This window comes from Peromyscus maniculatus, chromosome 13 (assembly GCF_049852395.1).
Source record: "Peromyscus maniculatus bairdii isolate BWxNUB_F1_BW_parent chromosome 13, HU_Pman_BW_mat_3.1, whole genome shotgun sequence".
Classification (NCBI taxonomy): Eukaryota; Metazoa; Chordata; class Mammalia; order Rodentia; family Cricetidae; genus Peromyscus; species Peromyscus maniculatus.
In genome coordinates, this window is record NC_134864.1 from 29,030,789 (window position 1) to 29,046,898 (window position 16,110).

The 16,110-nt window shown below is 42.7% G+C and overlaps 1 protein-coding gene across 3 annotated transcripts in view; it reads left to right on the forward strand.

Annotated features, from left to right (window-relative positions):
- Myom1 (myomesin 1) overlaps positions 1–16,110 on the forward strand; it is a 127,417-nt gene that overhangs the window by 20,028 nt on the left and 91,279 nt on the right. For all 3 annotated transcript variants that reach the window (XM_076549895.1, XM_006972255.4, XM_076549896.1), the window contains exons 4-9: positions 741–990; positions 1,664–1,821; positions 10,496–10,588; positions 12,277–12,365; positions 12,469–12,528; positions 14,881–15,045. In XM_076549895.1, coding sequence (XP_076406010.1) covers positions 741–990; positions 1,664–1,821; positions 10,496–10,588; positions 12,277–12,365; positions 12,469–12,528; positions 14,881–15,045 — 815 coding nt within the window. The remainder of the gene's footprint in view (positions 1–740; positions 991–1,663; positions 1,822–10,495; positions 10,589–12,276; positions 12,366–12,468; positions 12,529–14,880; positions 15,046–16,110) is intronic.

Consider the following 16,110-nt stretch of genomic DNA (forward strand, 5'->3'; position numbering starts at 1 on the left):
GTGACATTAGGACATGGGACACGTCTGGGCATTTCTGGCTGTGCGCTACAGCAGAGTTCACACAGTCACATATCAGGTCACAGACATTTGATCTCTATTTCGTTGTACATTGTTGTCTTTTCTGGAAAAAAATCATAACTTCATCTTTTATTGTAAATGAAATCATATTTAAACACACTAAGTTGGCCAGTGAAACCCCTTGGGCTGTTTACTTAACTTCTTTAAGCTTGTTAACCATATATCTAAAACAGGGGAGATAGTGTCTACCTTGTGGGGTTTTATTTGGATGGAATGAGATATCATATGTGAAAGGCACTAGAACCATAATAGGAATCATCGCTCTTGTCATTCTTAGTGTTAAAAGGAGGCACTCTCTTCTATAATAAAGGGTTAGACCCTGATTTGTCAGGATATTTTAAAAGATCATTTTTTTGTTTTATGGGTATGAATATTTTTCTTGCATGTATGCAAGTGTAGCGCCTTCATGCATTGCTCATGGAGGTCAGAGGAGGTCATCAGATCTCTAGGGACTGGAGCTCCAGACGGCTGTGAGCCGCCATGTGGAAGCTGGGAACTGAACCCGGGTCCTCTGCAGGTGCCCTGCTGAGCCACCTCTCCAGCCCCATGCCAGGGTTTTCTGATGGCAGATTTCCTAGGGGCATGGCCTGGGCCTGAGCTCAGTGAAACTCAGCAGGCTTGTCATCCCCACGCTGTTCCCGCCTTCTGCCCTGTTGTTTCAGCCAAGTGCACATCAGTGGGGTCAGAGACACCGAGGAGGAGAGAATCAAAGAAGCTGCTGCGTACATAGCCCAGAGGACTCTTCTGGCGAGCGAGGAAGCCATCGCAGCCTCCCAGCAGGCCACAGCCTCCAAGCAGTCCAAAGTCTCCAAACAGGCCACAGCCTCCCTTCAACGAGAAGAAACATGGGAAAAGAAGTCGAGGAGCGTGGCAATTCGAGAGAAAGCAGAGGAGCTGTCGCTGAGGAAAACAGTAAGGAGAGCTAATGCCGTGCTACTTAGAAAAACGGGGACGTGTTTAAGAAGCTGTGGGTGAGCACGTGTGTGCGGAGATCCGGACGGGGTTGTTTCAAGGGCTGAACTATATGTGGGTTAGAGAGAAACAAAGCTAATGGAAACAAGGAGAAAAGACGTCAAAATGCACAGGCCAAACTTTGGAATTTTAAACTTCATGGAAATCCAGATTTGAAAGATATGAAATAAGTTTCTGAAGCCACTTTAGCAAGACATTGTAGGGGTGTTGCTCAATCTTTGGGTTTTAAAAACCAAACTAATTTTTACAATCAGGAAGGAAATGGTTTACCTGACTGTAAACATAAGGATCAGAATGTAAAAATTAGGTCTGAGAATGCAGTAAGTTTATACTGCTTGCATAATGCATAGAGCCACAGGTTCAATCCCCACTACCCCGTAAAGTGGGACATGATGGCGATGCCAGAGACGTGGAGTCAGGAAGATCAGAAGTTTGAAGTCATCCTTGACTATAAAGTGAGTTGGGGGCCAGCCTGGGCTACATAAAAATCTACCTCAAACAAAACAAAGGGAAAGCACACTTTTGGCTTCTACTGGTTATTTTAGCACTAGAAGTGACTTTGACTTGGTGGTATTTTGGAAACATCTGCTTGTTTACCTGCTTGCTTTTTCAGTTAGAAGAGACCCAAGCATATCATGGAAAGCTAAACGAAGACCATCTACTCCACGCTCCCGAATTTATCATTAAACCTCGTTCTCACACCGTTTGGGAGAACGAAAATGTGAAATTACATTGCTCCGTAGCAGGCTGGCCGGAACCTCGTCTCACATGGTATGTTTTCTTTGAGCAAGCTGAGAGAATTGATTAGCAAGCTGAGTTTACATCTAGAGAAAACACCCTGAACTAGCAATATGCAAGAGTCAGCAAAGACACTGTAAATTTGTACGTGTTTTCAAAAGAGCGAAGGTGTCGAGACAGTTTTAAGAATGGGAAGAATACATGGTCTTATATACAGATTGTACATTTTAATAGCTTTATAATCATAAGGGAGGGAGAGATGGCTCTGTTGGGAAGTGCTGGCTGTTCTAACATGAGGATCTGGGTTGGGGTTCCTGTACCATGTAGGAAGCTGGGTGCCAAAGAGGGGGAGACAGGAGGAACCCTGGAGCTTGCTGATCACCTCGTTTAGACAAATCATGAAACTCCGGGTTCAGTGAAAGACCTTGTCTCAAAAGTATGGTGGACAATGACTGAAGAAGACACCTGATGTTGACCTAGCCTTCACACGCACACACACACTTGTGCACATTTGCACATGTGCACATGCACACATGAATATGTACTTTTACACACACAAAAAAAAATCTAAAACTCAGAGTGCTTTGTCTCTACCCCTTCTGTCTCAAAATCAAAAACAAAAGCAACAATAACAAAATGACAAAAATAACTATGAATTACTATGGCAAATAATTTATAGTAAACAAAGATGAGAAATGCCACAAAATAGTTCTAATATTTCAACAAAAATGAATTTTTTAAAAATTTAACTGACAAATTTTGAAATATAAAAGGAAATTAAAAATTAATTGCTATTGCCCCCACACTTCCTTATGACTATAAAGTTGCACCATTCAACCTTTGAAGGAATGTTTTTTCTTTAAAAATCAACAAACAAACAACCACTGAGCCTTCAAAATGGCTCAGCATGTAAAGGCACTAGCCACCAAGCCTGATGACCTACATTCAAGACCCAGGACCCAGTGATGGAAGTAGAGACCCAATTCTTACAACATGCCCATACATATATTCATTCATATATTCTCTCTCTCTTACACACACACACACACACACACACACACACACACACACACACACACACGATAGATAGATAGATAGATAGATAGATAGATAGATAGATAGATAGATAAGTTTAATTAAAAGTTATAGCTGGATGTGATATCGCACACACACCTTTAATCCCAGCACTCAGGAGGAAGAGGCAGGAGGATCTTAATGAGTTTGAGCCAGCCTGGTATATATAGTGAGCTCCAAGAGTCTCAAAAAGAGGATTGCAGGTTCAAGACCAGCCTGAACTACATAATGAGACCCTGTCCAAAAACCAGACCAAAAGATATACCAACAAAACTACAAATAAACAACAAGAAAAGTCTAATTACTGGTCTAGAGATGAACTTCATTGGTAGAGCACCTGTCTTGTGTGTGTGATCCCCTGAATTAGATTCCCCCCCACACAAATATCACTTACCAAATAAGAAAGTCCAAACATTTCTGCAGAAATCCATGAAGATGAACAGATGCTTAGTTCCCATAAATACTATTTGATAAATAAAAAAATCCTTCTCTCAGAAATCTAAATATATGAATGTTGACTAGAGTCCTTAATCAGATAGAAAGGTTTGCTGAATATTTTCCTTGCTCTCTATTTTGCTTTTAATTTAAGATTTTTTTTTTATTATCTGCTTTTGTTTGTTTGAGATTATGGCCAGCCTTGAACTCACGATCCTACTGACTCAGACTTCTAGACTGCAGGAGTGTACCACTTTGCTTAGCTCTTTTTTTGTTTTGTTTTTAAACACTAAAGATGACTTTCAGAAGAATGCAAAGTAATGTCTAGGAGAAGAGTATTCATTTCTTAAGCGTTTTTTAAAATGCAGCAGCTAGAACATAACCTGGCCATGTTCCTGATGGTGTTTTTAAACCAGCCATGGGGTTTCTCAGAGGCAGGGCTCAGCTTTGGAGATTAAACTCCTTAGGTGTACTTTGTTGGCCTGGAAAAGGAATAATTAACAAACAAACAGACAGACAGACAAAAGCTCCCCATACAAAGCATGAGACAACTCTTAAAATTCAAGTTACATTTAAAAGTAGAAATATTGGGCCGGGCGGTGGTGGCGCACGCCTTTAATCCCAGCACTCGGGAGGCAGAGCCAGGCGGATATCTGTGAGTTCAAGGCCAGCCTGGTCTCCAAAGCAAGTTCCAGGAAAGGTGCAAAGCTACACAGAGAAACCCTGTCTCGAAAAAACAAAAACAAAAATAGATATATTGTCTATTTTTCAGTTCTCCTCACTAACAGAGATGAATTACAGTACATTGACCACAAATCTTACAACTGTGGCTTTGAAATATTTATTTCCATTTGTCTCAGGAAGGACTGGGAGAGTGACCTCCTTCTGCGGTAGCGTCCTACCCTCGTCCCTTCCGTGTTTGGCGGAGGTGACTTCCTTTTACTTGAAGGAGGGCACTGTTTACCGAGGCTCATTCTTTACATCAGTTCTTCCAGGAGGGAAAAGCCAGAAAGCCCAGAGAGAGGCCTCCCTTTCATGTTCAATGAGAAATACAAATAAAAACAAAAGAACCAGAGAGGAGCTAAGAAACCGTTCTATATCTGAGTGGGCTGGCGAGCTGGCTCAGTGGGGAAGGTGCCTTCCATATTCCGAGACCAAGAGTTGCCCCTGGGTGAGCAGACATGTTGAGACTCAGCGTGCACATAGTCACAGCTGGCTATGGTGACAACAGGGTCAAATTCAGGCTTGTCGAGCAAGAAGCTTCTAGAACTTGAGGGTCACATTGCAGAAAGGACTATAAGGCTAATAATCTGAAGGTTCTGCCAGAGAGGATCCCTGGAACTTAAGCCCGATTCACTGCCAGGTAAACCAACCTCTGGGAACAGGTTCCTTGTGGGTTTGTGTCTCTTCGTGGACATGGTGCCTTTTCTAAGAAACATCAGCTGGAATTCTAATTTATGTCACAACATGGATGCAAGGTGAACACTTTTCATAAGCATCCTCTTACTCCTAGAGCAGAGAACTCATCATGAGGTGAGAGCCAAAGCGGCTGGTGATCACATCACTGGCCTCTCTGGTGCCTGGCTGCAGCTTCATGGTCCCGACACCGAGTACAGATGAGAGAGAAACATGGAGTGGGTTAAGGGGAGTGTTTGCGAGGGTGCTTGGTACAGTCAGAGTGCCTCGTGGGTAGCAGCTAAGTCCTCAGCTGTGCCTCTGAGAGGCATGTGCACTAGGGGTCTGGTTCCCTCACAGCCTTTTCCAAAGGCCATTTGGCTCCAAGTTTCCACTGGCCACTGTCAGGTCTAACAAATGTGAGCAGGCAGCAGCTGCTGTCCTGGCCAATCTCATGTTACTGGCCACATCTATTTAAGTGGAACTTAGAGGTTACCCAGAGAACCATGCGCAGCAGAAACGCAACATTCAGCAAGGCCAGGTACAGAGCACGTCGGAGGTCCCAGATCACCCTGAAAGCAGAAGGAATCCTATTTGTGTGTCTTCATTCAGTAGGAAAGGGCGTTACAGATAACGCCATCACCTAGGGTGGTGAAGCCTCCATCATGGAGAGGGCCTTGTCGACATGGAGGAAAAGATATTTCAGTGGTGGGGAAAAAAATGAAATTTTAATGTTTAGTAGGCTATTTTATACAATAACCTGTCTAACATCTATTGGTCTAAGCGGGGAAAGCAGAATGTTATGTTGTTTCATTTGCATACATTCTGGAAGGTTATGTTAGGACCCGAGGACAGCAATTGACCCTGTGGAGTGGATAAAAGAGCAGAGGCACTGTGTGTGGAGCAGCCTATGTCCTCTGGCACTTAGACACCCATATTTCCAACTTATTTCCAACGAAATGATAAGACCTAGAGAACGAAAAACAACAACAACAACAACAACAACACATGCTTTTTACAGATGCGAGTGTGTCTCAGTTGGTAGAGTCCTCACCTGTCATGCACAAACCCTGGGTTCTAGCCCCACAGCTGCCTAAACTGAGCAAATGGCGAATGGCTGTCACCCCACCACTCAGGAGATGGAAGCAGGGGGACCGGAAGTCCAGAGTCAGCCTCAGTTACATAAGGAGTTCAAGGCCAGGCTGGGATACATGAGACCCTGTCTCAAAAAAGTGTTATTTGTGAAAGGAGAAAATTGGTTGTGGACTATTTAAAATGGCGAGATTTAACTGCATTCTGCTCTTAACCACTGAGCCAACTCTGTAGTCCCAGATAATTGGTTTTACAGGGGGGAGTACTATTTCTTTAAGGCGTATTCTCACCAGCATTCCCATCTGTGGTGCCATTTAACATGTTCAAAGTCATTTCAATTTGCATGGCATCATGACAGAGAAAGGATCACAGAGCCTTCTTGTTTCACTGAATTTCACTCCACCAAAGAGCTCCCCCGGCCGCCCTTCATCATCAACACGAACTCTGTACTAGGCTGACATTTGTGTGTAAGGATGAAGTGTGTTTTATACATTAAATGGACAATGTTGTGGGACAGTAGAGTGTTAGTCCAGAAATACCACACACACAGAAATGAATTAGTTAGTGCTTCATAAACTACATGAGCAGGTAAGGAAAACGGTATCCAAACAAAGCATTTAAGCAAGCCTTTGGAAACAATCCCAGGGTGTAGATTACTCTCCACAGCTAGCTGATGACTGCCTAGTTTGGAATTCCACTTTCCAGAAGCAACAAGCTGTGAAGTGTGTGGGGGCAGGCCAAACCCCCTTCTTTTCCACTCTGACTTAATACTGAAGGCAGCCGGGCTCAAGAGAATCTCTTTCTGGCACAGTCCTTTTGTCCTGTGTTAACTTGGAGTTTCTTTCTCCGACATGTTGAGTTCTGTGGAGTCCCATGGTCAAGCGTTGTGCATTTTAAACCAGTTTCCTTTGCCAGGTGGTCACCTTAGAAGAGCTGTGAATGTTTAGCTGGGAACATATAAAGGTGCTAAGTCTAGGATTGCTGGAGGGCAGGAAAAGTGACGCAACTGTGGGAGCTGCAAAATACCACTTTGACTCAAACTTTATAGAGATATGGACAGCATTGTTGAGTGGAGGCCAACCCGAGTGTCACTCCGTCATTTGGTCAGGCAGCACACGCCACAGTGTTTAGTGGCACATTGCTCCCTTGTGCTGGGAAGAGCTCCTGAAAGCCCTCCAGCATGTGAAACAAACAAACAAACAAACAAACAAACAAACAAACAAGAGGGAGCTGCTCAGCTGAGTCTCAGTTGGCCCAAGCCGACCTAGTCACAAAGCATACCTACCCCTTTGCTCCTGAAAACCGGAGCGTCTGAGATGAAGGTTGCCGCTAACTGTCTCTGATCCCATCATCCTGACTGTTAAGAGCTGTGTTGGACCAACTACCTGAAGCCGCTTCTGGGCTTTCAGAGAGCAGAATGGCTTCTGTGTTCTGTGAGCAGGGAGAGGGTCAATACTTACCATCCGGCTGTGACTCTTGGGTTAGAACAACCCTCCTCATTTCAGACCTGAGGGAAACAGGACTCTGAAAGCCTCAACTTACTCTCTTCGTGTGCACTCATTTAAAATTATCCATAGCGTGAGGAATGCATTTTCCAGAATTTGATTTCTTTAGTGAAAAAATTGTGAAGGTATAATTTTATCACACAACAATTCTACTTAATCATTTTAACCAATGCTGAGCGTCTTCAATATGCCTATGACTCCCTCAGGAGTGGGAACAGAAGAAAATGTGTATCAGACATACACACAGTTCCCCATCATCAAAGGACTAGCAACTTAGCAGGAGAGATGTAGGACTCAACCAGAACTCTTAAAATAACATTTATACAGTATATGTGTATGTGTGTGCATGCGTGTGTGTGTGTGTGTGTGTGTGTGTGTGTGTGTGTGTGTGTGTGTGTGTGTGTATACAGGCCATGGCGTGTGTGGGGAAGTCAGAGGACAAGTAGGAGTTGGTTCCTTTCCTTCCAACATGTGTGTCCTAGGGATCAAACACTGGTCATCATTAGACTTGGTGGCAAGTTCATTTACCCACAGAGCTATCTTACTGCCCCCAACAATAATTTTGATAAATGTTGTATTTAGCAGAGATTCAAAGAGATAAGCACGGTTCATAATTTGGAAGGCTTGTAAAGAGCAGTGTTGAAGACTTGGCATCTGACCTGCATCTTTTTTTTTTTTTTTTTTTTTTTTGGTTTTTTGAGACAGGGTTTCTCTGTGTAGCTTTGCGCCTTTCCTGGAGCTCACTTGGTAGCCCAGGCTGGCCTCGAAATCACAAAGATCCGCCTGGCTCTGCCTCCAAAGTGCTGGGATTAAAGGCGTGCGCCACCACCGCCCGGCCCTGACCTGCATCTTGACAGCTGAGTTACAACTTAGCTAGCTGGAAATAGAGAATGATAACATCAATAGAAATGTGCAGGGGCGGGAGAAATGGTGCCTACCATGCAAACAAGAGGACCAGGGTTCAGATGCCCCCAGAACCCACATGATTGCCTGGTGGGCATGGTGGCTTGCCTGTAATTTCAGCCTCAGAAGGCAGAAACAGGGCTCTCCAGAGTAAGGTACCTATGAGGCTAGCCATATTGTTGAGCTCTGGGTTTTGGTTGAGAGGCCCTGTTCCAAGGAAAAGGGCAGAAGAGTAATTGAGGAAAATTGCCGATTTCAACTTCAGGTGTCTATATTCACATGCACCAGAACACAAATATGTGAACACACAGAGACATGCTCATTAATATCATGCACACATACACATGAAAATGAACAGTGTGCCTTAGGAATTATATTTGCTCTCCATTTCTATATCAAAACACCTAAGGTTACCTACAAGAAGGTAGATTTAGCTAACAGTCTGAACAGCATGGTGCCAACTCTTATGGGGGTGCCTCTTGGCAGTGCCACATCGGGGGTGCGGGGGGAGGGGGGGCATCACACCTTCATACAGAAACCAGAGAGGGCTTGCCGTTTTACGGTAACTCATTTTCTTGGAATTCACAAAACACCATAAGGCCCCCAATGATCCCAGGCCCTCCCCACTAAAGGTTTCACCACCTCATAATGCCACAACACTGGGGACCCACTTCCAAAACACGAATCTTAGGAGGACAAAGCTAGGGTGAAAGAGTTAACTGAAACCAACATTTTTCTCTTCCTTTATACCTCTTTCCTCCTCCCACCCTTTCTTGTATCCATTTCACAAAGTCTAAAAGAAAGGAAGTTCAGTTACATAGACAACGTGGAAATGCCACGTAAGTCAGGAGCCAGGCAGCCCTGGTTCAAACCCTAGCTCCTCTAGGCCTGCCTTGTGACCAGGGTGAGTTCCTTGATCTCTCCACGCCCTAGTTTCTTCATTGGGAAGTGAGGTAAAATAGTGTCATCTTATTTGGTGGTTGTAAGGACTAGATTGACTGATGCTGTGTATACACGGAGCAGGGAGTCCTCTGCCGCCTGTGCGCATTAGTTATATTCATTTTACCTGCACATATGAAGTGGGTTATCGGAAGGGAAGCAAGGGATCCCTTGCTGCTTCTCTTCCACCCCCCTTCTTTTTTTTTTTTTTTTTTTTTTTTTTTTTTTTTTTTTTTTTTTTTTTTGGTTTTTCGAGACAGGGTTTCTCTGTGTAGCTTTGCGCCTTTCCTGGAACTCACTTGGTAGCCCAGGCTGGCCTCGAACTCACAGAGATCCGCCTGCCTCTGCCTCCCGAGTGCTGGGATTAAAGGCGTGCGCCACCACCGCCCGGCCACCCCTCTTCTTTTTAAGGGGAAAAAAAAAAGTTTAAGCGTATAAGCCTCATGTGGCAGCATAGCATTGACCATTGAGAACTTGAGAAGACCAGTGTCATTCAGAAATGGAAGTCAGTGTCACAGAGAAGCCCTTCTGCACCTTAACCTGTGTGTTCGGGCTGCCTTCCGAGGGAAGCAAGCTGTAAACAGGAATGGAACAGTTGGAAGTTTCCTTTTGTGGTTTGGAGTTATTCTAAGGCAAAAGCCATGCTTACTTATGACAAAAAACAAGTCACTTGAGCCTAATGACCTTCCAGTACAATGACACTGTTCTTAAGAATAACACGAGAGAATGCTAGTAGGCAGAATAGTTTGCTTTGCTCCCACAGAGGTGGCCACCAACAAAAACCCTAAGACAAAGCTTTCATTCTGCCGTGTTAGTAATAACCAACGTTTTTGGTTGTTGTTGAAGTATAATGTCCAAACAAAGAAATGTATGTTATCTATAAAGGAAGAGTTTGGGTGACTTTTTGTTGGACTGTACACACCCATGTAACCAGCACCCAAACGGAGCCCAAGCATATTTAGCACCCAAGACACCTCCTTCATGCCCCGTGCCTATCCCAGGAAATCACTGTCCTGATTTCCAGCAGCATCAATGAGTCATTCTGTTTTTCTATTTTATATAAACCAATCACTACCCTATTGACTATTTCCTAGCTATTTTAAGGAAGAGGAGAAAGCATTTTGAGAAGTTTTATTGTAGTGCTAGTGAATTTAATAAAGCTTAGGTAATTTGCATTTTTTCAATAGATGGTATTGTTGAACTTCACTTAAGAGGTGTATCTACAAGAACAGTGATCGTGTGTGTGTGTGTGTGTGTGTGTGTGTGTGTGTGAGAGAGAGAGAGAGAGAGAGAGAGAGAGAGAGAGAGAGGTCATGCAGTTAATTATTCTTTAATCTATTCGTCTTGTTTCCATTATCTTTCAGGTATAAAAACCAGGTGCCTATCAATGTCCATGCAAACCCGGGAAAGTACATCATTGAAAGTCGGTATGGAATGCACACTCTTGAGATCAGCAAGTAAGAGAACATCGGTGCTTGTGTGTGCCACCCAGTAGTCACTCGGGGAAGCACCTTACCACTCCAGGTCATAGACAAAATCCACTGGTCTCAGTGCAATGGTTATTCATTTATGTTTCACTTGATGCAAACATATAAGGTAACATGCATGACTAAGTCTGCCATGCCCACAGTACCCCCAACATGATCTCACATTTGAATTTCATAATAGATGACAAAATGAGCATGTATGTTTTGATTTATCCTTCTCTATATGAGCATATCCTATAGAGATTATTAAGGAGGTAATTGCCTAAGTAGGCAATTCTATGTCAGTATAATCAGAATTCCAAACCTACTGTACTGTGTTCTTTTATTTTTAATTGACAAAAGGCATAGAAGCTGGGATGGGTGTCACTGAGAGCTGGATAGGCTGAGAGAATGTCCTTTCCTTCAGCTCATCTGAAACTATGAGATGTATCAAGGTTAAGCAAAATTTGAAATGGAAGCTCTATTGAAGTTTCCAAGTCATTAAAATGTATAATGTTTCCCAAGATAGTTTGAAATGCAAACCTGATTATGTGGACGAGAGAGCAAACAAGTGCACACCGTTTCAGTTCCGACAAGGCCCATGTGCTGAGCTGTAAAGGGAACTGACACTGATCATCAAGACTGACAGCTTTCTCCCCAATGGAAGAGTTGGCTCGGTACATACTGGGCTTCAGACAGAACCCGGGCATCCCTGACATTCACCAAGCTCTGATCTGAAATGGTATCACTTCTGCTGAAGCAGCAGTGAATCTTGTGGTTGCTTTTTAAAATTAAACAGCTCTGAGAAAGGTGATTGTATTTACCTCCCTGGAGTCTAATGTCTTTTCATGTCTGCAACACGTAAGTGTATCACGGATGAAACTACACAAAACCCCGAGAAACAAGGAAGAACCCGGGAACTAGTGTGACTAGACACAGCACAGCCTACTTTGAAATCTCAGCCTGACCTCTGTGAGAGTGTTTTTCCCTGTTCCGTCTTTGTAAGACGTTCCTATACTGTTTCTGTACTATAACTTAAAGGAACACCCAGATAGTACTTGACTTGTGTTCTGCTATGAGCTGGAACTCCAAGTGGAACCCAACACCAGTAGAACCAAAGTATGAAGTCGCTTGTGTTTGGAAACTAGAACACAGAATGATGTGTAAGACCAGCCTTGCTCAGGTTTGTGCCTCAGGGAGGCTGTGGGAAACTATCATGAGAAGTTGTTTCTTTCTGTTCCCTGTTATCCTGATGTCACCAGACTGAACCCCACCTCCTGGGACAGGACAACATGGAGCAAACACACTCAGGGTCGTTACCTGCTACAAAGCTATGCGTGGATGGGTGTTTTCTCCTTCAGTAGTACAAAGCAGTATTTGCTGTGTAATTTATAGCCTTAGTACTGGATTAGCTTTTTGTTTGGCATTTTAAATGAACCAGTGTTAGAGTCACAGTAGAGGTTTTCTTCCTGCCCTACTGCACTGTGAAAATTAGTAGGTAATTTGGACTATATAGTGTCCCACAGGACCAGAGATAGTCCCTTCATCAAGAGTCCTAAAGAGGTACAGGTCAGCCACTGATTTGCAATCTGCTATGTTAGCCAAGACTTTCTTGACAAAACAACCACCAGTTCCAGGGAGTCACCACCACGGTCATTCATTTCCATGTGTTTCTGCAGATGTGACTTTGAAGACACGGCTCAGTACCGGGCCTCAGCGATGAATGTTCAGGGAGAGCTCTCGGCATACGCCTCTGTTGTGGTCAAGAGTAGGTTTGCCCTTGCTTTGTTCAAAGTGGATTGAAAACTCCTTCCTGTGCTAAAAAGCCAGGCAATCACAAAGCAGTTCGTGTGTTCTCCTTTCTTCTCTAGGATACAAGGGGGAGTTGGATGAGACTCACTTCCGTGCGGGAGCGTCCATGCCTCTCAGCTGTAAGTTTAACAGCAGCACATTTGCTACATGTCATCGTTATGCAAGGTGTAGCACAGTAATGCTCCAATTCCAAACAGCGTTCTGAAGCCTTGAGTTTAGGGAAGCAACATGATTTTTAAAATGATGAGATAAATTCACAATGCTTATGGTGTATTAGCACTTGCCAGGATGGATATAATACCACCCAGCCATAGTTAGTTTGTTTTTAAATTCTTTGGTTCCTATTCTGTTTCCAAGTTTAATTGTTTTTTTCTTTATATTTTAAAAGTAGCCTGTGTGTGTTTGTTAAACTGATCATATGCTCAGAATGAAAAGGACAGTCCAGCCCTCACTTACACATTAAATCATGAATGGTGGTTCTGAACATACTTAACACTAATACTTTCTTCTGGCTTCATCTTCCACTTAACTGGCTAGTTTGCTGTCTGTAGATTACCTATTCCTTGACTTCATGAATGACTCCTAACTTCAAAGTTACAATCCCTGGTATCAATCCCGGGGATGGAAAGGATCTTTTCCCTTAACATCAGTAATTCTGAAATCATGGCATCGCTCCCAGAGTCCCCATGATTGGCCTGATTTATCATTTCCCAGTCCCCTGACCTTATCCTGCTCATTCCCGTAGCCAAATTTCTCCCCTTTTCTTCTTCTCTTTCAAGCCAGGTTCTGAAAGCCCAGCCTGACTCTGTTTCTTCCAGAGTGTCTTCTGATTGCCTCCTGACTTAGTGCGTCTGTTCCTAACATACGAAACACAAACATCTCTGTATGTGCAGTAGGTAGATGAACGTGCATCGCTGGATTCCAGTAAAACCATAAATATGGACACTGAAATTTGGATTTCCGATGACTTTTCACAGACCATAAATACTAGATTTTTTTTATCCTTTTCAACTATCAAAAAAATCTAAAAATAAAACCCATTCTTAATGATACCAAATAGGAAGCAGTCTGGATTTGACTTACAGGTTCCCCCAGACACTGCCATTTCCCCCAGATGGAAACCATATTTGATACAGGCCTGCAGACGTGACAGTGGACTGCTTTGTCTCCTGGTAGTTAGAACTGACTTCCCACGGAATACCAAGGCACTCTCTTGATGGTCCAGCTCAATCCCACATCTGGAGAAGTTAGAGCCTGCCTGCATCTCCAGTTGGGTTTGGGACCTTAGGGATGATAAAGAACTTCCTTATAATTCTCCTCTGTCCCCCAGGGCAGCTCTGGAATCACCTAGCCTCTGAAGATTGTGCAGGATCTGAGCCAGTCAAATCTCTCAGGTTTCATTGGAATATTATCACATAGAAATTAGGCAGACTGGAGATGTTCTTCAAAGAGAAGCTATTTCCCCATTGGCTAGTGGTTACCTGGTAACACACAAGTTCAATGTATTGGTTGAAAACCAAAGTTATAGAAAGTTCTATGGGTGAATATGGGCAGACATATAACCTTACCTTGGAGTCACACACAACAGTTTCTTCTGTGGAGAACATAATGATACTTACTTGATAGAATCATTATGGGCTTATCTGAACTGATAGTTACTACTTAGAATATCTGACAGAATTGAACTCAATGAAGGACAGGTTGTATTTTCAAGATAATGTTTCAAGGCCCTGGGAAAAGAGACAAAACATAACAAGAAAGGACTCAAGAACTAGACTCAGGCAGTCATGGCTTGTGAAGTGACGGCATTAGCTGTCTGCTATCTTCATGAGTTCCTATAATCAGAATGAGTTTTGCTATCAGGTTCTTGCAAGGAAGAGACTATGTGCCCCATGTGAAGCGCCTGGCACACTAGGTAACCTGTCTATATGTGGCCATTTCTTTCCTAACCCAGAAGAGTTGACAGGATGTAGACATTTGCTTAATCTATCAATACTTCTAAGAGTGATCTTTGAGAAGTTATAATATTTTAAACTTTTAGTATTTTCCTATTGATGTTTCTTATAATATTTTATATAGATCATAAAAGAAAATGAAGTAACTTTCTGAAAAAAGATATGAATAATTAATAGGGCTGTTTTATCCCAAGAGTGTAAGCAGTAGGATTTATCTCAAAATCTAAGATTAAAAAGCCCCTAAATTATAGCTAAGAAGTCTAGGCTAAATGTTGTTACATGTGACTCTTTAAATTGTGTTCCTATAATAATAATATGGACATTTAGCTTATATGATCAAGGACATAAGAGTTTTTACACATATGATGTATGCATACATGTATTTCTTATGTAGAACTTGATTTTGCCCACATAATTTGGTCTATTTTTTTGTAGCTACCCTCTGCCCATGCTTATTAAAAATTCGGCATCCCCTTGGAGAGACATATCACTGGTGTTTGTTTCTGTTGTGCCCAGTTGCTGTGACCCCTTACGGTTATGCATCCAAGTTTGAGATCCACTTCGATGACAAGTTTGATGTGTCTTTTGGGAGAGAAGGAGAGACGATGAGTCTGGGCTGTCGTGTGGTCATCACTCCCGAAATTAAGCACTTCCAGCCCGAGGTCCAGTGGTACAGAAATGGTGAGTCTTTCGACTGAGTCCTTACCTTGATTCTTATTAAAAGAAGCATGTGGGCCAGTTGCAGATCTGCTTCCCGGGGCTAGGAGAGCCTGTAAGCTGAAGACAACACTCTGCTGTACTAAGTTTTTAACATACATTTTAAAACAATCACACACACACACACACACACACACACACACACACACACACACACACGTGTGTGTGTTTATTCTCTGAGGCAGGGTCTCACTGTGTAGCCCTGATTGTCCTGAAACTCACTATGTAGAGCAGGCTGGCTTCAAACTCAGAGATATGACTGCCTCTGCCTCTGCTTCCCCAGTATGGGAATTAAAGGTCTGAGCCAACATGCCCAGCTAAAATATATTTCTGAAGGTAATATTTTCTTGTCACCAAGTAATATGTGTAATAAATTACCAAAAACCTGTATATTTACTTTGTAATCTAGGTTACTTGATAAAGTATTTTTCCTTATAGATATCATTTATAGGAGTTGTATAAAACTTTAAAAACATATATAACATCATGAAACAATTAAGTATTATTAATTAATCAGCAGAGTAAATTCTCAGAAGCAATTTAGACATTTAGGTTTTATGAGACAGGATTTCTTTGTGTAGCCTTGGCTGTCCTGGCACTCACTCTGTAGCCCAGGCTGGCCTCGAACTCAGAGATCCACTTGCATCTGTCTCCTGAGCTGGGATTAAAGGCATGCACCACCACTCCTGGCTAGTAATCTTATGTTAATGTGATAGTCTCTTCATAACTTAAGAGTTTATAGTAAATATATTCTTCATACAAAATATGTAGACTAGTACAATAACAGACACAAAATAAATAAAAATTATCCTCTTTGCTGGGGAATGTAAACGTTGCCATCACACAGGACTGCTCTGGAAGGCTACCTGAGCTGAGTTCAATGCTATGTAGCCATTGGCTTGACATTCATTTCATTTTATTTATTTTTAATTTAATTTAATTTTATGTGTATGGATGTTTTGCCCAGATATATGTTTGTGCATTATGTGTATGCCCTGACAGAGGAGGCCATTAGGTCCCCCAGAACTG